Source organism: Petromyzon marinus, chromosome 65 (assembly GCF_048934315.1).
Source record: "Petromyzon marinus isolate PM22_M1 ecotype Great Lakes invasive population chromosome 65, UKy_Petmar_22M1.pri1.0, whole genome shotgun sequence".
Classification (NCBI taxonomy): domain Eukaryota; kingdom Metazoa; phylum Chordata; class Hyperoartia; order Petromyzontiformes; family Petromyzontidae; genus Petromyzon; species Petromyzon marinus.
Window position 1 is genome coordinate 4,459,915 of NC_133731.1, and position 23,635 is coordinate 4,483,549.

The 23,635-nt window shown below is 62.9% G+C and overlaps 1 protein-coding gene across 1 annotated transcript in view; it reads right to left on the minus strand.

Moving 5' to 3' along the window:
- LOC116956416 (kinesin-like protein KIF18A) overlaps positions 1–23,635 on the minus strand; it is a 144,521-nt gene that overhangs the window by 43,152 nt on the left and 77,734 nt on the right. The window contains exons 11-13 of the mRNA XM_076054261.1: positions 22,210–22,375; positions 3,081–3,251; positions 2,632–2,753 (exon numbers count right to left, since the gene is read on the minus strand). Of these exons, the coding sequence (XP_075910376.1) occupies positions 2,632–2,753; positions 3,081–3,251; positions 22,210–22,375 (459 nt within the window). The remainder of the gene's footprint in view (positions 1–2,631; positions 2,754–3,080; positions 3,252–22,209; positions 22,376–23,635) is intronic.

Consider the following 23,635-nt stretch of genomic DNA (forward strand, 5'->3'; position numbering starts at 1 on the left):
CCCCAATTACCGCGGCGTGCCTTCGCCCGCAACAAAACAAAACCTGCTCGGTTCCAACGACCGCAGTTTGCCGGGAAGCGGGCGCAACCGGCGGGGAACGCGCCTCATTCGGGGGAGGACGGGGGGACGTCGCACGCGAGCGACGGCAACGGAGCGTGGTTGCCGCGGCCTGCCCAAAGCGAAACGACGCATCGCGCAGCCGGAAACCCCGGCGCGCCGTGACGGAGGTGACGGTTTTGCTAAAAAAAAAAAAAAAAAATTTCTCGGGGCTTGCTGACCGCGCAACGAGAGTGGGCAAAACAACCTTGTTGGATTTCGCGGGGCGGGGAAAAAGGTCGCGTGACAAAAAAGAAAAGCAGGGAAGAGATGAGCCTCAGCATTTGCAGAGCCGCGGGCGTCGCTGACAAAGAGGGTGCCGGCACACTTCGGTGGCCCCAGCGACTAACGAGCGCGCGTCGGCGGGAGCCGGAGAACAGCGTAGAAAAGCCACCGGGAGCACACACACACACGCACACACACGCACACACACGCACACACACGCGCGCACAAACACACACGCACACACACACGCGCACACACGCGCACACACACGCGCACACACACGCACACACACGCACACACACGCGCGCACAAACACACGCGCAAACACACGCGCACATGGACACCAACAGATCCACGCAGACAGATTCAAGGATCTGTACGTTGACGGGGAGAGGGGGGATGGGGCTGAATTCAATCGATTCCGAGGCTGACCAGGGCCACACCCCCCCCCCCAGCCCCCCCACAAGCCTCCTCTCCTTGGATTCCGAGAGCGGGAGAAGATTAGGCGCGACCGGGAGTTGTAAGAAGGGGCGATCTGCCCGTTGGCCGGGCGGCCGCGCGCATCGCGGGAGCACCCCCGGCCGGGCGCCGTTGGCGGGGCGGCCGGGAGGGAGGGCCGGCCGCTCCGGTGCCGCTCCGGTGCCGCTCCGGTGCCACCGCCGCCACCATCGCGGTGAGCCTCATTAAGCCGGCGAGGGGAGGGGCGCGCACGGAAGGGGATCACGGTTCGCGGCCCGGGTCGGCACGCACACGTATCGCCTTAACAGACTGTTGGGGCGAGTGCTGTTAGCGAGCATCACCTATGAAGGCCGGCACGGCACACGAGGGCGTGGGTTGACAACACCACGCCCGGCCGCCTTTGTCTCTCCCGAGTGGCGATGATTACACAGAGCGCCAGGCACTCATTTGAGGTCTTGGCCGTGAGCGGGAATCGAAACTCGGCTCGCTGGGTTCACGGAGCGTCCACGCGCAACAAAGAAAACAAAAGATCCACCGTGTAGCCTTAGCAGACTGTTGGGGCAAGTGCTGTTAGCGAGCACCTGTGAAGGCCGGCACGGCACACCACGCCCAGCCACCTTTGTCTCCCCAGTGGTGATGTTTACCCACCACACCGGGTACTCATTTCAGGCTGAGTCGACCTCGGGGGGAGGCCCAAGACCGGCTCAGATAATCGTCACCGATGTCGGCCGTGAGCGGGGAATCGAACTCGGGCCGCCGGGTTCGCAGCGCAGCGGCCGACCGCCGCCCCTCAGCAGCAACACACACGCACGGTGCAAACACACACAAACACACACACAAACACACACACGCACGGCGCACACACAAACACACACACGCACGGCGCACACACAAACACACACACGCACGGCGCACACACACGCACGGCGCACACAAACACGCACGGCGCACACACACGCACGGCGCACACACAAACACACACACGCACACAAACACACACACGCACGGCGCACACACACGCACGGCGCGCACACACACACACACACACGCACGGCGCACACACACACACGCACACACACACGCACGCACGGCGCACACACACGCACGCACGGCGCACACACACACACACACGGCGCACACACACACGCACACACACACACGGCGCACACACACACACACGCACACACACACACACACGCACGGTGCACACACACACACACACACGCACACACACACACACACGCACGGCGCTTCTGCGGAGGAGGCAGCAGCGTAGGCGCGACCGCGAGAATGACGCCCACCACGGTAACAACCACGTGGGGGAGCGGGCCATGGGTGGGCGGAATTAATGCGGCGGGGGGAAGGTCACGTCCGCCACAGAGAGTTCAAAAGCGCGGGGCTTGCAACCAGCCACGCGACGGCGGTTACCCCCCCCCCCACCCCCCCCCCCGCCCCCCACCGGCAGTGCGGGATGAGGGGGGGGGGGGGGGTTTCACTCGGAAAATGATCTCGGAAGTCTCCTTCTGCGGGCCGCTCTCAAACACGGGAGTGGGGGAGGCTGCGAGAGCTCCGAACGCACGAGGTCCCCTCTCCACGCGAAGGCACAACAGCATCAAACTGTGAAAAGCAATGTGCGCATGAGCAAGCACAAAGATCCCCCGTGTAGCCTGCAACAGACTGTTGGGGAAAGTGCTGCTGGAGAGCGGCACCTACGAAGGCCGGCACACGTCACACGAGGGGGTGGGTGGCCAGCACCCCGGCCCGGCCGCCTTTGTCTCCCCGTTGGCGATGTTTACACATTGCACCAGGTACACACACGCATACACACACGCACACACGCAAGCGGCTCACCGCTCCGTGTGCTGGCGGTCCGTGTCGTGGAGGCGAGCGAGCCGCCCGGCGTGCTGCAGGCACTCGCGCAGGCCCCCCGCCTCCTGCTCGTGCTGCATGCCGCTCACGCCCAGCGCCAGCAACTGCACGCCACGCGGGACCGGTAATCAAGTGTTATCGTGAGCGCGGATCCAACTCGGGCCGCCGGCGGGTTGGTGCGACCCCGCCGAGGCCGACGTGGCCAGCGCCGTGCACCGGCCGCCTTCGCCTCCCCGGCGGCAAAACCGGGTTGGCTCCCCCGGACTTCGGCGAGGGCCCCGGGACCGGGCTCGGATATCCGTCGCCGATGCTTGCCGGCGAGCGGGAACCGAGCGTCGGGGGGAACCCGCCGGGGGGCAGCGCCGGAGTGAAGCCGCCGCCGCGGGCCCCCCAATCGCCCCACCCCACCCCCCGCGGTGCGTCTCTCCCACCTGCGAGAGGGCGCCGTCGGGCTCGTCCGAGGGCTGCACGGCCGCCGCCGCCTGCACCCTGAGCCGCTCCGTATTGTCCTTGAGCCGGGTCTCCACGGCGCGCCGTCGCTCCTCCATGTGCTCGCGCCGCGCCCGAGACGCCGCCGTGCACCGCTCCAGCCGGCCCGTCGCCTGCGCACGCCAAGGGCACCGACGACGGGTCAACACCCCGAAGGGGTGGCCCCCCTTCATACGGGACGCCGGGTAGCGGGCGCCCACCAAGGCCGGCACGCGGTGGCACGCGGTGGGGCGAGCTGGCTCCACAATTGCCGGTGAGGCCGAGTCGACCTAGGGGAAAGGCCCGGTGGGGGGGGGTGGGGGTTCGTAGCGCGGCGCACCGACCCACTGCGGAGGTTCGCAGGTTCCCGGGACCCCCGCGGCGGCCGTCCTGGTAAAACAACCGCCGGGCACGATGGCCACGCGTCGCAGCGAACGTTGAAGGCCTCTCTCCCCCGGCGACGCCGCTGGAACGGCGGCGCGCGGATCCGAACGAGCGAAATCGCCCGCAGGCCGCGCCGGCTGGGGAAGCGACCGACCGTCGCCGCCCCCCCCCCCCCCCCCAACTACGAGACGATGGGCAGGCTTCTGCCCCGGCGAGCCGTCAACGTCTGGGGGGGGGGGGGCACCTCGCGACCCCGAAGCCGACAGCAGTAGCCAGGGGTCGGGGTGGAGGCACCCACAATAACAGGGAGAGGCTTTTTACCCTAAACCGGTGGTTCTTCACCCCAGAAGGGGGCATCTCGCACACCCCCAGGTTAAGAACCACTGCGCTAAACGCTTCGTTCCCAAACGTGGCAGGGGAAAACCGGAGGACCTGGAGAAGAATCCACGCAAGCACGGGGAGAGACGCAAGCGAGCTCCGTCTCGCCCGTCTCTCTCGTCACTCTACGTGTGTCTCTCCCGATTGAGCTCCTTTCTCTGTCTGTCTGTCTGTATCGATGTCCATCTGCATCTCTTCGCCTCTGTATCTGTCTCTCATCTATGTCTCTCCGCATCCATCTCCGTGTTCTGTATCCCTATCGTCTCGACCCTCAGAGTTCACCCATTACCCTGTGGCATGCTGTTCCAATGTTTTCGAGCAGCATTTGTTCTCTCCGTGCAAAGCAATGGGCGTTTTTTTTTTAATCAGCAGGGTGAAGTTCGGCCTTCTGCCAGCTCAACAAAGAATGACCCGTGGCGGCAGATGGACCTAAATGGCAAGTTTTATTCTTCAAGATTGTGTCGTCAAGAATCTCCACCGGCCGACGGAGCAAGACGAATTGACTGGTCACCTGGTGTACACGCGTTTAAAGCGTTTCTGGCAAAGGAGGTCTCATAATGTTAATGCTCACCCCGAGCCCTCAATACTCTGATAGTGCGCTGTTTTTGAGTTGTACGCCTTTTGGCGTCTTCTGGTCCAACACCAATGGAGACTAGGCTCTAAGAAAAGCTGTCTCGGGTGTGGACCAATCAAATTCAAGGACAGTGCATATTATTATCAGAGTTGTCTTTTTTGTTTGCATTTTGACTGCTTGTGTTGTGGTTATTGCAAACATGATGCCTTGAATAAAGGTGTCAGTTTTTGTGCCAGTTAAAAGGGTAAAACCTATTCTTATATCTTGTTACTGGCAAAGGAGGTCTCATAATGACAACTATTATTTGAATTTTGATTTAAAGCTTTCGTGACTGCAGTAATTCATATTCTTAGTTTTTTCGGTAAAGTCACGTTGAAGGGAAACAACAAAATAATAAAATATATATAAAACAATAACAAATTCTCACGACGTTTCGACCATAACTCAAACGACCGTTTGAGTTATGGTCGAATTTTTTTATTGTTTTATATATATTTTATTATTTTGTTGTTTCCCTTCAACGTGACTTTACCGAAAAAACTAAGAATATGAACTATTATTTGTTTTATTTTACCAGGCAAGGCCCACTGAGCTAAGCAGCTCTCTGTCAGAGGCGACCTGGCCACAAGTGACGGCTCGGCAAAGTGGGCTCATCATCACGCGGAAATGTAAGCAGCCAAATGCTCGGAACGCGTGACGTCGATTCTACATGTGGAGGGAAAACACATCCACACCACCCGGAGAAAAATCCACCCGACCACGGGGAGAGAGAGACAGAGAGAGAGAGAGAGAGACACGCAGCCTCCAGATGTACGGCAGCAGGCGAGGTGGTTAACATCTCTCCGGTCGAGGTGACTCTCTCTGCAAGGCGATTCCGCTTGGAGACAGTCCAGCGGCAAGAGAGGAAACGTTTGCAGGGCAGCACCTGCACGCCTACACACCCCCCTGCGCCACGCGGGAAGGCGTCATCATTTTGCACGTTAAAACGCCGTTATTACAGACGTACATATTGGCAGATTCGCTGCAGGTGCCCGGGCGAGTACGCGGTCCACGACCCCCCAACCCCCACAGCGTGTCACCTCGGGGGGGGGGGGGGGAGGTGTGGGGGGCACCGTGTTAAGGCAACGAGAGCATCTCTGCTCACCCTCCCACCCACGCGCGGCTTCTCCCGGTGGCCCTCCCGTCTCCTCCCACGCTCGGGCAAACGGCAAAACAAAAAAATACAAAACAAGCGACTCCTTAACGAGCGAGGAATTGGACAAAACGTCCCCGGCGCTAGCAGCAGCAGCAGCAGCAGGACCCTCGACAAGAGTACCGAGACCAGGCGTCGCTGTGCCGGGATTGACAGGAGGTAAAAGAGGGGACTCGTGGAGGTGGGGGGCTAAAGGCCTTGGCGCTATTTGCACGCTCACTCGTTCTCGTCACTGCTCGCGAAAGCGGCCTCCGCCGCGCTGGAGTTCTGGATCGTAGTTGGCCTACTCTTCCGCGCTGGTCGGTTGGCTCGGACAACGTGCGTTCGCCCGCATGTTGTTTTAACCCCAACCCCCCCGCCCCCCCCCCCCCCGCACCTCCGATCAGCACGGTTGGCTACGTACGGCGAAGCGAAAGAAGTTCCGACACGTACGGAGATATGCACAACCCACCGCGCCCGACATGCTGATCGTCTAACCGATGGATTACACGGGCGGGGGGGTGCGGTAGCGGGCGCACTCTGGGCATGCCGACCGCTACAGCACCCGCGGCAGCAGGATGGGTGCTAAACAAATGGCATCGTTGTTAATTTGAGGGTTAGCGTCTTGAGTGAGCGTAAGTTGGTGGGTGGGTGGGTGTGGGTGTGGGTGGGTGGCCACACGCTCCGGCCCATCTGGCCGGCGCTGGTAGAACACGTCCCGTGAGCAGCGCTGGCCGCCCGTGGCTGCCAAGCCGATGCCGTTATTTACGTCCAATAAAGATTTTTTAATTAGGGAACTGTTCTACCCGGGGGGGGGGGGGGGGTGGGGGGGGCAGGGAGCGGGGGGTGCGTGGAGAGCCGGCCGCTGGCGATGGGGCCGGAGATCGGTGACGGATCGCTGCAATAACCACGGCGTGGGAGCGGCACAGAGAACCCGGCACGGGCGTTAATTTCCTTAACGAGATCGGCGGCGGACAAAATTCGTCAACGGAGCCGGCTTTGCTTTTTTTGTTGTTGTAATTTTCACTTATTTATTTATCCGCTCTCCCTCTCAACCGAGCCGTCGGCACGGTGGGTGGGGGGGGGCGGCCCGGCGGTTTTGTTCCATTATTATTTTATATTATTATTATACATCATCATCATTATTACAGAAGTGCGCGTGACTTGCAGGGCGGGGCGGTGTGGGCGGGGCCTTGCGAGTCGCGCCCTCGAGGAGGTGCAGCAACGAGGGAAGCCCCCTACCAAGCAGCAGCTGCCGAATTATTTATTTATTTATACCCCCCTCCACTCGCCGCCCACCACCCACCCCCCCATCACCCCGCCCCTGCTCGCCCACCACCGCCGCCAACTCCGCGTCTCTGCAGTACGGCAGCGAGAAGCCAGGCACGTGGCAGCGGGAGCCACAAGTGTGTGTGTGGGGGGGAGAAACGGTGGTAGTGTGGGGAGAAACGGTGGTAGTGGGGGGGAGAAACGGTGGTAGTGGGGGGGGGGAAACGGTGGTAGTGGGGGGGAGAAACGGTGGTTGTGGGGGGGAGAAACGGTGGTAGTGTGGGGGGAGAAACGGTGGTAGTGGGGGGGGAGAAACGGTGGTTGTGGGGGGGAAACGGTGGTAGTGGGGGGGAAACGGTGGTAGTGGGGGGGGAGAAACGGTGGTAGTGTGGGGAGAAACAGTGGTAGTGGGGGGGGGGGGAAACGGTGGTAGTGGGGGGGGGAGAAACGGTGGTAGTGGGGGGGAAACGGTGGTAGTGGGGGGGGAGAAACGGTGGTAGTGTGGGGGGAAAACAGTGGTAGTGGGGGGGGGAGAAACGGTGGTAGTGTGGGGGGAAACGGTGGTAGTGTGGGGGGAAATGGTGGTAGTGTGGGGGAAACGGTGGTAGTGGGGGGGGGAAACGGTGGTAGGTGGGGGGGGAGAGTGGGTGGGGGGGGGGGGAAGTGATAGTGGGGGGTCGGCAGGGTGGGGGCCAGAAGAGGGACATTCGCATTCCGGGCCTTGCCAGCACCACCACCACCGCCACGGCCGCCGCCGCCGCCGCCGCCGCTTAAGAAACACCAAGTTGCTTCCAGAAGAAAAAACCCTCCTCCCACAAGTGGAAAGAGATGAATAACGATCCGTCCGGAGCACGCTCCGACCTTTTACTCGATTCCGCCTAAGACGCTTGCCAAGGCTCTGCAGGATTAAGAGGGGAGAGAGGGCCGCGGGAAAAATTTCATCTCGCGGGATTGGACGCGCAAATGGAGAGGGACGGATGCACACACTCAACACAGACACATACACGCGGCTCAACGCCGATGCGTGCATGCAACTGCTCCCCGTTTGCCGCTCCCACAAAGACAAAGATCCCATGCATAGCCTTGACAGTCGTTTGGGGCAAGTGCTGCGAAGCGAGCAAGCAAGGGTGGCCAACACCAAGCCCGGCCGCCTTTGTCTCCGCAGTGGTGATGGTTACTACACACACACAGCACCAGGTACTCATTTGAGGCCGAGTCGACCTAGGGGAGGCCCAGGGCCGGTTCAGATAATCGTCGCTGGTGTTGGTGGCCGTGAGCGGTAATCTAACTGCTACACCACCGCTCCCTACACACACACACACACACGCATGCGCGCGGCGATAAAATAGGTACCACTTTGTGCACGAGTCAACGGTGGCTGCCTTGTGGATCGACTTGCCCCGTCATAGGAATGCGGAATTTCCATCACCGTCTCCCGGGCTGTTCACGTGTTCTCGATGCCAGCGTGGGCAGGAAATCGCCCCATGTGCGTGCCTGCCCAACGTCCGTTCGCCGGCGGCGGTGTCAACGACTCACTGTCGGAAAAATCGACTTGGTCGCGGCCATCGCGACGCTCGAAACAGCGGGCGTGAGAATCCCCGTCGGTGCGAAATGACGGTACGCCTCGCGTTACATTCAAGGCGCGCGTCAACGAATGCGCGGCAAACGACGCGACCAGGGCGGGCGGAGCGCACGGCGGTTAAATAAAACATAAGGGAGCAGAAACAAGCAAGGAGAGAGAGAGAGACGGGGAGGCGGGGGTAGCGATCCGCGAGACGAGAGGCAACGCGACGACGCGGAGAGAAGAACGAGGGGCACCGAGAGATGAAGAACGGCGACAACGACGACGCACAGGAGAAACGGGCGCAAGACACGCTCACAAAACCACCGGCACGGAGAGGCGGGCCGGGCCGGGCCGGGCCGGGCCGGGCCGGGCGATTCAAGCGAGGCACGCACAGTCTAAGTGAGACAGACAGACAGACAGACCACCCACGAGACAGACAGACCACGCACGAGACAGACAGACCACGCACGAGACAGACAGACAGACAGACTGACGGACAGAGAAACAAGTACATTGTGTGCAACACAAATTGGAGGGACAAAGCAAATCTACCGATTATCGAACCTAATCGCGATTCCCCCACCCCCCCCCCCCACCGGAGTCGTCACGATTTATCGCATCGCTGGGTGGGCGTGGGGGGGGGTGAGGAGCAGTGGAAGGAGGAGGAGGGTGAGGAGGAGTGAAGAGTAGTAGTCAGTGAGGAGCAGTGAGAAGGAGGTGAGAAGGAGGAAGGAGACGGAGTGAAGAGTAGCAGTTAGGAAGAGGAGGAGGAGAAAGAGGTTCATAAAGGCGGACTGAGGAGGAGGAGGAGGTTGGGGTCGAGCTGGTCGTGTCCACGCGGCCCCGGGAGACGCGGCGGGGGAGGGGGCCGCCAGGCCGCGTGGCCCTCTCCGTGCGAGCCGGGGTTAACGCCGGGCGGCGCGGCGGCCCCGATGACGCACTCGCCCGGCCCGCGGGGACCACCGCGGAAAGCCATCCCCATCGATCGGCCCGGCCGGAATTACGTCTCTGCTGCGAACACACCGCCACGCGCTACCTAGCACCGCCCAGCGTCACCCGGCGCCTCCCGCTACCACCCCCAAACAACCACGCAGTAGCGCCTTGCGCCGCGACGCACCGCCCGGCACAGTCCCGCCGCTCCACCCGCCGCACCCGACCGCCTACGCGCCACGCGGTGGCCGGCACCCGCACGGACACAACATCCCAATGTGGCAGCACCCTCCTGAGAGACTCGGTGGCGCTTGCCCGGGGCACCCGCGCAGAGCTAAACGACAGCAGCCCCCGCAACAGCTCGCTCGCACGATCGCAGGCAGGCAGAAGGGTCCTCCTCCTCCTCCTCCTCCCCCGCCACTGCGGCCTCCTCTTCTTCCACGCTTGCCAGGCGTGACTTGGACGAAGTGGGAGCAGCATCCCCACACCTCCAACCCCCACCGCACGCGCCTACAAAGCTGCCGATCGGCCAACCGTGCCGCCGACCGGCATTCGATGCGATCTACGTCGAGGCCTGGCGGAGCAACAAAAAATAAATCGTACGGGTCGGAGGGCAACGAGATGCGTGCGGGAGAGGGGGGGGAGGGGAGAACGCCAACGGACGGAGCTCGCGTGTTCGCGTTGGCGATCGGTTCCACCGCAGGAAAAGCCTCGCTGCCGAGCCTTAAAGAGGCTCTTTTTCAGGAGGCTCCCGCCAAAGTTTGTCGCAGGAGGCGGATGGAGCCGCTGCTTCTGCCGCTGCTGGCTGGCGCGCGCGATCCCAATTGAGCAATTCGCAGGTCGTTTCTTTAGCATGGGGATGTTGTCTGGCCGATACTGGTTCACTCTGCGTGCGGGAGCGAGGGCAGGGAGGGAGGGAGGGCAGGGAGGGAGGGCAGGGAGGGAGGGATTTAGCTTCGGGAGAAAAATCGGGAGAACCCGGGAAAAAAAATCCACGCACAAGGGGAGAAACACACACACACCCCGGGTCGGGAATGGAACCCAGGCAACTACTTCTTGCCGCGAGGCAAGAGCGTCACCGCCACTGGGTTGCCTACAACGCTGTCGCACACAGGTGGCACACTTTGCAGACGCCCAAACACGACAGAGGGGTTTTCTTCCTCTCACGTCGCGCACGCACGTCGCACGTAAATGCGCTTCGCCTCTGCCGCGGGTAACATTGCTTGCGAAAAGCCTTCTACCGAAAGAGCCCGTGTCGCTATTCGCGAGAGGAGGCCACAGTCCAAAGGTCCGAGTACCTGGTGCTGCGTGTGTAGTAAACATCGCCACCGGGGAGGCAAAGGCGGCCCCCGGGGCGTGGTGCTGGCCCACCCACCCCCTCCTCGTGCGTCGTTGCCGGCCCTCATCGGCGCTCGCTAACAAGCACTTGCCTCCAACAGGTCTGTTAAGGCTACGCCGGGGGGATCTTTGTATCTGTTTGCTGGCTGCTCTTCCAGACAAACTTCAAACGTGTAAATCGTGAGCGCGAGGGGAGGAGCGTGTGGGGGCCACTTGGGGGTACGTATCAATATGCAGGAGAGAGGCGATGCTCGCTCGCTGGCTCGCTCGCTCTCGCACCAACCCAGCGCGAGCGCTGCTAATGATACTGTTTAAACGGAGCTGCTCGGGCTCGGATTACAAAGCCGGCGCGCGCAATAAAAAGGCCGCCAAGAAATGCCACTCATCCGAACAAAAAACGAGCGCGGATTAAAAACCCTAAACCAAGCAAGAGCTCCGGGGTTTGGTGGCGGGCGCGCGGGCGGGCGGGCGGGAGGAGGCAGAGAGGAATGTTCAAGTGAGAAATCATCATTCACGCCGGCAGACGGTCGGCGAATAAAAGAGAGAGAGAGAGAGAGGGGGGGGAGGAGATATGTGCCGGTGAGTCACCTACCCAGGGCGCCGCCGCAGCATTTGCTCAACGCATGCTAATACCACCTGACCTTAAAGGGAAAGTTTTCCTCGCCGGCGCGAGCGACGCCGTGATTCGAGCAAAAAAAACTCGGCGGTCGAAAAAGTGAAACTCGCGTGCCGCAGAACAAACGGCGACGGGAACGGCGAGCGGCGGCCCAAACCCGCGGAGACCCGTCCGTGTGTCCGTCCGTCCGTGTGTCCGTCCGTGTGTCCGTCCGTCCGTGTGTCCGTCCGTGTGTCCGTCCGTCCGTGTGTCCGTCCGTATGTCCGTTCCGTGTGTCCGTCCGTGTGTCCGTTCCGTCCTGTCCGTCCGTCCGTGTGTCCGTCCGTGTGTCCGTTCGTGTGTCCGTCCTGTCCGTGCGCCCGTCCGTGCGCACACTTTCCCCCAGGCGGCCGGGCAGGTCGTGACCCGTGCAAAGACGACCGCCGCTGTGTCACGTGCGTAGCGCGAAACCCAACAGCGCCGTAAGGCACCGCGCGGGGGGGCGGGCACGGGGAAGGCCCCCCAACCACCGCCCCCCCACCCCCCGCCCCCCCACCCGAGCGACACGCGTTGCCGACACAGCACGAGGTTTTAACGTCGAGGGAGGTTTGGCGGTCGAGCCAACCAACCCCCACCCCCCCCCTCCATGGGCGACCAAAGCCCATCGATCTTCCCGGGGGGGGGGGTCAGTAAAAGCAGGGTTTAGGTCATAAAAAAAACGACGTTCACAGGTGGCGGTCACACCGACGTGCTCCGACTTAGCAACGATTGAAAAATCGTACTGTGCCGGGCACTACGGAAACGTTGCGAGGTATGGGCCTGTATATTTGCATCACTCTCTCTCTTCTCTCTCTCTCTCACTCCCCACGGTCGCGTGGATTTTCCTTTGGGCCCTCCGGCTTCCCCCCACCCCACCCCCGCCGAATGCAGAAACGTGCTCGCTTCCAGCGCTTGGCTGCCGTCACTTGCGACACGTGGCTCGGCGGGGCCTTTACACCTGGTGAAACGCCACACAACCCCCCCCCCCCCCCCCCCCACCACCACCACCACCACCGCCATGAGAATCGCGTGCTCACGGTGGAGAAGGGGTTACTCGCTGGATCTCCCTGGGCCCCGGGCGCCCTCCACCGGGCGCGCTGGGACCCCCTGTCCCCCCCTCTACCTCGGAGGGCCTTTCTCTCCCACGCCCTCGGGGTTGCGAGCGGCCTCTGCCTCTCCTTTTATCTCTGGGGGGAACCGGTTCGTTCGGCTTTCTGGAGGCCTCGGGCAACCACCGAGGGAGCCTTCCCTTGCCGCCAGGGCCGCAAGAAGCCGCCGCTAACGCCGAGCCCCCACAAAGGGCCGTTGGGGGGCGTGCTTCCTCCTGCCCGTCTCCTCGTCATCTCCCACTAAGCTCCTCTTATCGAACGGAAAATTTGCCGGCGTCGCCGCCCCGTCCGTCACCCCACCCGTCCGTCACCCCACTCCCTGGGGAGGGGGGGCCTTCTCTCCCACGCCCTCGGGGGGGGGGGGGGGGGCGAGCGGCCTCCACCGCTTCCTCGACCTCTGGGGGGAACTTGGTTCGTTTGCCTTTCTGGAGGCCTTGGACACCCCAGGGCCCTCTGGCCGCCAGGGCCGCAAGAAGCAGCCGCGACCGTCGAGTGCCGGAAGGGGCATTACGGGCGAACGCCTCCTCCTGTCCCCTCTCCTCTTCGAGAGCCCACCGCGCTCCTTTCCCGAGCGCGCAATTTGCCCTCGAGGGGAAAGGGCCCGAGGAGCGCGTGCGGCGCACCACCCCGAGTCTCTTCCACCACGGAAGGCCTCCGTTTCTCGTAGCCGCAGACGCCGCTGCCACGGCCCCCGGTCAGATTCCAGGCGAGCGGATCGGGCCCTGCGTCCCGGTGACGGAGGCGGCGATGAGGCGCCGAGCTCCACGCGGTGCCGCCCGTCCCCCCGCGGCCGGAACTTCCACCCGGCCTACCCCCACCGCGCGCTCCGCCCCGAGCGGACGACGCAGGCGCGGGGCGCCATCGCGGGGAGGTGGGGCCACCGCCGAGAAGGCCCTCCCAACACCCCCCCCCCCCCCCCCCCGGCCCAACTTTGACGCGGAGGGCCTCGCGCGCCGCGATTCTCCGTGCGACCGCCGCGTCCACGAGGGGAAGAAGCAACCCATCAAGCCCCCCGGCCCCCTGCCCGGTCCTCTGTGAGGTCACGGTCGCGCCGTGGTCCAGCACATGCCGCTCGGGCGGGGAAGTCCGCTCACGAAGACGCCGCTGGGTTATCGAAGACGTGGGGGGGGGGGGGGGGTGCGGGCCCTTCTTACCCTCGAGGTGAGTCGCAATCGCCAGAAACCCGCCACCGGCTGCTCCCTCCACCGTCTGACATCCCCACGGCCTTGCGAAGACCTCCCGTCACCCGCCGAGGGGGCTCCACCCCTCCCCTTCCTGTTGGCCGCTCGTGGCCGCTTAGCTGCGGCGACCGCCCTCCTCTTTTCTCTTTCTCCGCCAAGGGGGGGGGGGGGGGGGGGTGACCTGTGGGCTTCCCTGGCTGTGCGAAACTGAGCAACAGCGCCTACGCGCATCGCGCCCAGTATCTCTGCCATGCTGGTGCCTTGCCCCCCCCCCCCCTCCGCCCCCCGCAGCAACCCTCCATTGAGTTGCCCTCAAGGCCCCCCCCCACTCACTCTGGGCTCTTGCAGGCTCCGGGGTGGGGGCGGCTGGGGGGGGCCCTCTTCTAATTCCACCACCGGCTCTGGGCCCGCCCAAAGTTGATGGGGGGCACCGCCCAAAGTTGATGGGGGGGGCACCGCGCTCAACGCTCGTTCGATGATCAACCACGTGCGGCGGCAGTGTTGTCGTCGCCGAAAACAACAACAACACCACGTTGCGGCTGCTAAAGGGTGGTGGTGGCAGCACTGGTGGCTACGGCTCAAAATCCCCCCCCACTTGCACCGCGCGTCGCGCCAACGTGCGCCAAAGCTCGGTTTGGCAAATCGCTCGGCCATCAAAAACCGCGGCGACCGTGGCCGCGTCCTGGCCGTGCCGAGGCCGTTGATCTCGCCGTGGAAGCTGTCGCCGGGCACTGTAACGAGGAGGATGTTACATCATTCGTTTTTTTGTCTTCACGTAGCTTTTTGCTTGCCGGAGCCGAGGAGGAGGCCCGGAGGCGCGCACCGAGACGTTCGCTCCGAGACGTTCGCTCCGAGGCGGGCGAGGCGGCCGCGGCGATTGGCAGCGCCGCGCGCCATGCCGACGTGCGTCACGCCGAGTGGCCCTCCTGGGGAGGGGGGGGGCCTCCCGAGGCGCCCCGGATGCGTCATCGCCGGCGCATCTGCTCCGGGAGAGCCCAAGATGGCGGTCGCCGCCGCCGACAGCGTCGCCGACGGCGTCGACCGCCGGCGGGTCCGGGACAGAAACGCGAGCGGCTCCTCGCTTCGCCGGCTCGCTCGACCCGCGCACCGGCGAAAAAAGGCGGCTTGCGCGAGGGTGATGAGGGGACCGGGGCCGGTGGGGGTATGGGCGGTGGGGTTGTGCACGCGCACGCACACCCAACAAACAAGACACAAATTCCGCCCCAAACATTCGGTCACCGTGATTGGCCGGTGGCGCAGGGTGTCATCAAACCGCCGACGGTTACCACTCCACACACACACACACACAAAACAACGTTCTCCCGTATAGCCTCCAACAGACTGCCGAGGCGGGCACTATTAGCAAGCGCCTACATGCACACATATATACAATCACGATGAGACAGAGATGCATACGCAGACACAACAACCGCCAGACGCACACAAACACACAAAGAGGCCCAAAAGGCAAAGATCCCCCCCCGATAGCCTCAACGGACTCTCGGGGCAAGGTGCCGTTAAGCGAGGAGCACCCGTGAAGGCCGGCACGGCGCAGAAAGTGTTGCGTGGATGACAAGCGCCGTGCCCGGCCACCTTTGTCTCCCCAGCGGCGAAATTTACCCGCCGCACCAGGAATCCCATTTCAGTGGACACGACACCCACGCACAACAACGCAGACGCGCGCCACACAGTCCCCCCCCCCCCCCCCCGCCTTCCACGGCGGTGGGCGCACCTCCTAACGAGCTGGAGCCCCCAGAGGCCCGGGGTGGAGATGGCGCGCGGCGGGAGGGCGGGAGGGCGGCCCGTAACTCACTGTCATCGCCGTGACTCATCATCCCGTGCGAGCGAGCCGGAGCGAGCTCGCGCTCCGCGGAGCGACTCCTCGATATTGCTCATATTAATCCCGCCGCCAATCCGCGTCCGTTCCTCCGCTGGCACCGCCGTCACACGCACCGCGCACCGCGCAACTCGCACCGCGCGTGTTGACTCTTAGGCTCAGCGCTCGGACAAATTTATCGGCACGCCGATGGCGGGCGCGGGCGGGGGGGGGGGCACGAACGGGGGAAGGGGGGGGGGGGCGCGGTGCGGTGTTTGCAAAACGCCGGTGCCACGGACCTAATGAGATTAATGCAATTCTGCGGCCCGGGCCGCAAACGGAAAGCGATGGATTATATTACGGAGCAAATTGGAGGCGGGGCGGGGGAGCGAATTTCAAGCGGCGCTCGCCGTGTTTCGCTAATTCGCCGCTTTAATTCAAATCAACGGGCGCGAGCCACATCCTGCTGCTCCGTCGATGTTCTGGGGGGGGGGCGGGCGAGGGAGGAAGGAGGGAGTGAGGGTGAGCCCCCCGTGGCCTCTCCCTCTCCACTGCCAGGTTGTTAAATCACCCCGGGGAGAGGCAAGGGGCGCCCACTCCAGGCCGCTCCGGATCGTAGTTGTTATTTTAAGCGCCGCACCGTGAAAAAAAAAAAAAGGGGATGAGGAGACTTGGCTCGGCAAAAAATAAATAATCAAAAGTCCATTATGATTATTATCGAGGGATCGCATTTCAGACTTAACTTGAAATAAATTAAATGCCCCCAGTGTGAACTCTGAAAATAATTAACGGAGGATTTTGACTGCTGCACACCCCTCGCTCTACACGGCCCCTCCTCATCGACCCCTCCGTACACAACCCACGCCCCTCCTCATCGCCCCCTCCTCATCGCCCCCTCCTCATCACCCCCTCCGTACACAACCCACGCCCACTCCTCATCGCCCCCTCCGTACACAACCCACGCCCCCCTCCTCATCGCCCCCTCCGTACACAACCCACGCCCACCCCTCATCGCCCCCTCCGTACACAACCCACGCCCCCCTCCTCATCGCCCCTCCGTACACAACCCACGCCCCCTCCTCATCGCCTAACCGTACACAACCCTCGCCCCCTCCTCATCGCCCCCTCCGTACACAACCCACGCCCCTCCTCATCGCCCCCTCCGTACACAACCCACGCCCCCTCCTCATCGCCCCCTCCGTACACAACCCACGCCCCCTCCTCATCGCCCCCTCCGTACACAACCCACGCCCCCTCCTCATCGCCCCCTCCGTACACAACCCATGCCCCCTCCTCATCGCCCCCTCCGTACACAACCCATGCCCCCTCCGTACACAACCCGCGCCCCCTCCTCATCGCCCCCTCCGTACACAACCCACGCCCACTCCCCATCGCCACCCCACGTGAGAAGGCGAAAGGAGACAGCGTGTAGGCGGGCGAGCGGGCGATCTTCTCCACGTGGCTCCAGCTTTCCTTTCACATCGAGGCGTTGATGAACCAGGCAGTCGATGCCTGACACCCCCCCCCCCCCCACCACCCCCACCTCCTTCGTCGAAGTGAATCGCGCATCGAGTCGTTAGCGAGGGACGACGAGGGGCGAGCGGTAGAGGGGAGACGAATGCGGGTGGGCGAGCGAGAGGAGAGGAGGCGGAGGTCGCTGGTGGCCGAGCGAGCGGCGGGAGAGGAGCCGGGACCGCGGGTGGGCGAGCGAGCGAGAGGGAGAGGAGCCGGAGGTCGCTGGTGGCGAGCGAGCGAGCGGGAGAGGAGCCGGGGACCGCGGGTGGGCGAGCGAGCGAGCGAGCAGAGCAGAGCGATCGTTCCCGCGCATCCTAGAGGCCGGCGGCGGGCGGCGGGCGGGCGGGCGGGCGGACGTCTCCGGAGAGGGCGAGCGTGGGCACGCGTGCCACATTAATCCTCGATTCAGAACGAAGCCCCAGCGCCGCCCACCCGGGTGCCCGCGCGGCCACTTGACGGCGGAATTCATTCGTCGCGATTCTCTCGTGGTGGCGGGGGGTGGTGGTTATGGACTTTTGTATATATTAAGGGCCAAAGTGTACGCGTGCTCTGTGGATCCGTGGGCTTTACGCTCGTGTCCCACCCCCCCCACCCCCCGCTTGCTCGGCCCCGAGTCTCGGTAAGGTGGCGAGCGGAGCGGCCGCCCCCCAAATGCGCGTGGCGCCGGGTTCGATTCGCCGCTGCTCCCCAATAACACGCGCGCGCACGCACTTGTTTGTTTTATTTTTTAAAATTAAATTAATTGTGCTTGGGCACCACTCGCCATCGCAGCAGCAGCACCCAATCATTTGAAAGGGCACCCCCAGTGGCAGCTGTCCCCGTCGGGCACGAGTCCGCCGGGTGGCGGCGGGCGGGCGATTGCTGCTCTCCGTCATCCCGACTTTGCGGGGTCTAGAATTAGAATTTGGTCAATTTGGACAGCGGGCCCCCCCCCCCCTCCCCCTACTCTGGCGACTGACGTCAAACATGCACCCGGTGAGAACACTGAGATTGTGTCGGTGCTATCCACGCGCAAATGACGGTGCCGATTTGTTGAGCTGCCCTCCGTGATGGCCAGGTCGCTTCTCAAAAATGGGGATGGTTTATCGTTTGACTCGTGTGTGTCTGGGCGATCTGTTTACTTTTCTTGCACTTCGCGCTCCCGTCGTGTTTGTTCGTTGTGGCGTTCTTACCCCGTGGCCCCGGACGAGACATCTGCGACAAAAAGCTCGTCGGAGCACATCGGACTCCTCCACCGGCATAAACAATCATCCTAAAACGTCCACTTGCGAAGCAGGCGGCAACGCGTTTGCGGTTGCGCCGCTGGGCCGTGTGGTCACCGACGACAAATGTTGGCGGGCGGTGAAACGACGACGACGACGACGACGACGACCGCGGTGACTTCGAGGTCACCCGACACGAACCCGGCGACGTGCGGACACGCGGTCCCCCCCCGCGCGCCGCCGTGGTGACAACCCCAACGCGGTTGACGCCGCCGAACGCGGCGTGCCCTCCCACGCCGCCCGCCAACGACGTTCCCCGTCTCCAAGGGGATTCGTCCGAAGCAAAATGTTTCGATCGGACAAACGGGCAAGTAAACGAGTAAACGAGGGGGCGCCCGCTACGGCGGCGACGCCTGGAGTCGCGTCCTTTTGCTCGCCCACGCGAGCCCTGCACCAGCGGGGGGGGGGGGGGACGTCCTGGACCGTTTGTGCCGCGTTCAATTATTTAGGCGCGTGCGTTCCGCGGACGCGCGCCTCCCAGCGCCGTGCGTCACCGCCCGCTGGCCTACGGGGCTGTGTTGCCCGGCAAAGCTCCCCAACACGGCCACCTGTGCAGGCCAATTACGTGGAAATGCAAAAAAAAAACTGACGATGGTGATTTCGCCACCGACGACGATGATGCATCATGATGATGGTGATGGTTAAACCCCATTGTGCACAGACTCACACGTTTCAAACGACACCCAAAAGCCAAATCTTTTACCTGACCTCACGACCGTGAAATCACAAGGGCCCCCCCCCCGCTCCCCGCTCCCCGCTCCCCCATCCTCTCTCTCACGACACCGACCCCCTGGCCGCCACCACTGCCCACCACCGCCGCACCCCGCGACCCCCCCCCCCCCACCACCTCAATACCCAAAGACAACAGCCGCAGCGAGGATCGCACATTTTGCGCAAAGATGACGAGGAGGAGGAGGAGGGTGAGGGTGAGGGAGGAGGAGGCAGGAAGAGAATGAGGAGACAGGAGCGAGGCTGCGATCTCTATTTCTGAGACACGACCACCTGGTTTATTAATAGGCCTCCCTGGCGCACGTTTGTAACGCGTCACTGTCGCCCGCACGGGATTTGCCACCACCACCCCCCTCACCACCAGTCCCTTTACACACGGGCGGGGGCCAAGGCGCGCGTGCGTGAGTGAGGCGAGCAAGCAGTCTGAAAGTGCAGCCGGCTCCCATTCGCACTCCGCTAATGAGCCAAGCGCACGAGTGAGGCGCTTGCAGCGGAGGCCGCCGAGTTCGTGAGAGAAGAAGCAGCGTGTGTGTGTGTGTGTGGTTGAGCGTGTGTGTGTAGTTGAGTGTGTGTGTGTGTGGTTGAACGTGTGTGTGTGTGTATAGTTGAACGTGTGTGTGTGTGGTTGAGCGTGTGTGTGTGTGGTTGAACGTGTGTGTGTGTTGGTTGAGCGTGTGTGTGTGTGTGGTTGAGCGTGTGTGTGTGTAGTTGAACGTGTGTGTGGTTGAGCGTGTGTGTGTGTATAGTTGAACGTGTGTGTGTGTGGTTGAACGTGTGTGTGTGTGTGTATAGTTGAACGTGTGTGTATGGGTTGAGCGTGTGTGTGTGTGGTTGAGCGTGTGTGTGTAGTTGAGCGTGTGTGTGTGTGGTTGAGTGTGTGTGTGGTTGAGCGTGTGTGTGTGTGGTTGAGCGTGTGTGTGGTGGTTGAACGTGTGTGTGTGTGTGTATAGTTGAACGTGTGTGTGTGTGGTTGAGCGTGTGTGTGTGTGGTTGAGCGTGTGTGTGTGGTTGAGCGTGTGTGTGTGGTTGAGCGTGTGTGTGTGGTTGAGCGTGTGTGTGTGGTTGAACGTGTGTGTGTGTATGTGTGTTTGAACGTGTGTGTGTGTGCTTGAACGTGTGTGTGTGTGTTTGAACGTGCGTGTGTGTGGGGAGCGGTCTTGAGCCTCCACTAGGCCAAGGGATCGGCAACCTGCGGCTCGGGAGCCGCACGTGGCTCTTCACGTGACAGCTTCGTGACGTCATTCACCATCACCGTCCCGGACTCGCCACGCAGTGCGCCTTGGCCGGCGCTGCGCGGTGAATACGTTTCTTGTTTTTTTTTTCTCTAACCGAATTCGAAAAAGGTCGCCTATTCTTGTTATTTTCGTTTGCCCACGGCCCGCGCGAGGCCGACTCAAACCTATGGGGGAGGGGGGGAGTGGTTGCGCAGGTAGCGGCGCACCGCACTCCGAACCTGGAGGCCTGAGTTCGATTCCTGGCCGCGGCTAAACATCCGCTGCGAGTGAACAGAAGCAGACCCGGGGCCCTTGAGTCGCGTCTGAAATGAGCGCCTGGCGCTGTGACCACGTGATCCCCCTTCGTGCGCCGTGCCGGACTCAATAGGTGCTCGCCAACAACGCTTATGTCAGTCGCTTGCGAAAGGCTAGGCGGGGATATCTTTTGACAGTGTGTGCGGTAGAGCGAACGGGTGGTTGTGTGTGATTGAAGTTACGCATATGGTTAAGCAAGCGGTTGAGTGTGTGTGTGTGTAAATATGAGCGGGAGTGCAACGGTCAGCGCGCTGCGCTACGAACCCAGAGAACCAAGCTCGATTCCTCCTCAACAGTGACAATAATCTGAACCGATGAAGAGGTTCGTGAGTGAAATTAAGCGAGTGAACAGATGAGTGGACGGGTGAGTGTGTGAGTGAACAGGTGAGCTGGTGAGAGCGGGAAAACAGGCGAGCGGGTAATTGGAGTGGTTTGCGCGAGTTTGACGTGACTTTCCGTGTGATGGGTAGGCGAGTGAGCGGGTTGGTGAGCGGGTGAAAGGGAAAGCGGGCGAGTGAGTTGCTGTGGTCCTGCAAGTGTAGCGGCGGCGGCGGCGGTGGTGGTGGTTGAATCGAGAGTGGTGGCGGAGGTTCGGCAGGAGTGTGCAGGTCGCGACGAAACGGTCAGCGTCCAGACCGACCGAGCCCTCGACGAAGCCGGAGGCATTGACGAGAGCCAATTGCACGGCGGCGGTAACCGCGGGAGTAGCAATAGAAGCGTGACAGGGAGATGACTGATCGAGGAGACCCCTCGCCGGCTGCCGCTCAAGCCCTCCAGCCGGACATAAAAGCAATCGGCGCTGGCCAACAAACCCAACGGCCCCCCCACAACGCCGCCGCCGTGCGGGGGGGGGGGGGGGGGGCGGTGGAAGAGAGGAGAAGAGGGACCGGAAAACAAAAGGGCGCGGAAAATAACGAGCCACAAACTTTCGGGGCCCGGGCGCCGACAAAGAAAATAAATCCAATTAGCGACGGCGGCAAACGCGATCGACGCGATGACCGGCCCCCAGCGCCCCCCCCCCCCCCCCGGTAAATGATCGCGCGCTGAGTCACCGCCGCCGCCGCCGCCTAACGAGCAGGTGTCACGCGCACGCCTAACGAGGCGCCGCTCGTTTGCGCTTAATGAACTCGCGGGTTTTAGGTAACACCGCCCGCCCCCCACCCCACCCCCCCCCACCCCCCCCCACCCCCCCCACCCCACCCCCCCCCCCACCCCCCCCCTCCACCACTCCGCCGCCAACCGCCTCCCACGTGCCGTGCCGTGCCGAGCGCTTCGCCAAACGGCACCGGTGAGGAGATAGGGGGGTGGGGGGGGGGGGGTGGTGGGGTGGAACAGGAGAAATGGGGGGCAGGTAAGCAGGGCGGGGGGGAGGGGGTGGGCACAGAAGGGAGACAGGGGGAGAGGGGGAGATGGAGGGGAGAGCAGGCAAGGAGGAGGGGGGGGGGAGGAGGGGGACAGCAGGGGATGGACAGGAGACGGGGAGGCAGAAGGGGGTGAAGAAAAGTGGGGGGGGGGCAGGATGGGTGATGGGACAGGCGACCGCCAGGGTCGGAGGGGAGAAGGCGAGCGGGGCGGGGGAGAGGGTGGGGGCGGGGGGGGGGGGGGGGGGGTGTGTGGCGGAGAAGGGCGACGGAAGATTGGGGGGAGGCGTGCACGGGGAGGGGGGAGGGGACCAGTAGGGGGCATGGACAGGGGACGGGCGAGCGCACCTTGTCGACGGTGCGGTGGTCGTCGCAGAGCAGGCACACGCGGGCCTGGTCGCGCTCCCGCTGGTGGCTCCTCAGCGCCATCTCCTTGAGCTGCGAGTCCACGTGCAGCAACTCCTGGCGGACCGAGCGGCGCTCCTCCAGCACGCCGCCGAGCAGCGAGCGAAGCCTGCGCACGCACGCGTGGCAAAAAAGAAATTGAAAAGGCGCGGGGGGGCGAAGATCGTGAGGCGATGTCGGCCTAAGGTGCGGGGGGGAAGGAACGGGGAATCTAACGGCTGCACTTCCGCTCTACACGCAGTCGCGCGCGCGCGCACAGTTGTACGACAACAACCGCAATTCGCCACTCGGTGGCGGTGACGCCATCACGGCGCTTGTGCCAGGCCAGGTGCACGTTGAGGCCACGTGAAGCGTCCAACGCCCGCTGGCAGGAGGTCACGGGGACAGACCCAGCAGGTGCCACGGGTCGACTGACTCGAGATGACTGGGCCGATGCACCAACTGTGCCCCCCCCTACTGTGCCAACCTGCTGCGTTTTAGCCACCCGGCCCTCCGCTCGTTGTTGTGAGCGTCGCTCCTCCGCCCCCCGTTGTTGTTGGACGGCGACTGCCTTCAACTGCCCAGTGGCGTCTTTCACGAGCCTCCTCCAGAGAGGCCGATCTTGACACCGCTGGTACCAGTCATCGGCAAGTCCACTCAGCCTTCCTGTACCACATCACTTCATCTCTTCTCTAGCTCCTGCCTTGCTTGTTTAGCCCCCGTTTAGCCCCCAGCCTAACAAAAGCTGTTTAGGCATGCAGTGGCTGGGCATTCAGGCTACGTGACCCAGCCAACGCAGCCTTACCTGCCAGAGGAGCTCACCGATGGGTCTTTGTCGAGATATTTCAAAGATTTGTGAGCTTCTCACACAATCCATCCTGGTTAAACCCAGGATGGATCGTAGGCAGGCCAGCCTGAATGTTTCTAACCGGCGAAGATGTTCCATGAGGGGGGGGGGGTCTAAGTTTCATACAAAAAAAACAAAGATCCCTCGCATAGCCTTAACAGTCTGTTAGGGCAAGTGCTGTCACACACACAGTCACACACACACACACAGTCACACACACAGTCACACACACACACAGTCACACACACACACAGTCACACAGTCACACACAGTCACACACAAATCAGCAGCTACGAAATGATGGCTCAGGGCTCGGGACGTCAAACCCACAAAGGCCACGACGGACGCCCCGCACACGGCAGACCAATTCGGCACGTCCGGCAAACGCTCGCTCGGTGGGGGCGGGGTCACCGGGGTTCAACACTGCCGCCGGGGGCCCCGGGGGGAGCGTGCGGTCGGGCGACGGTGGACGGTGCGAGCGATGGGGGTCGCGCCCATCGCGGACGCCCACGGATTCGCGCAAGAGGCCCACGCGGCGGTTCG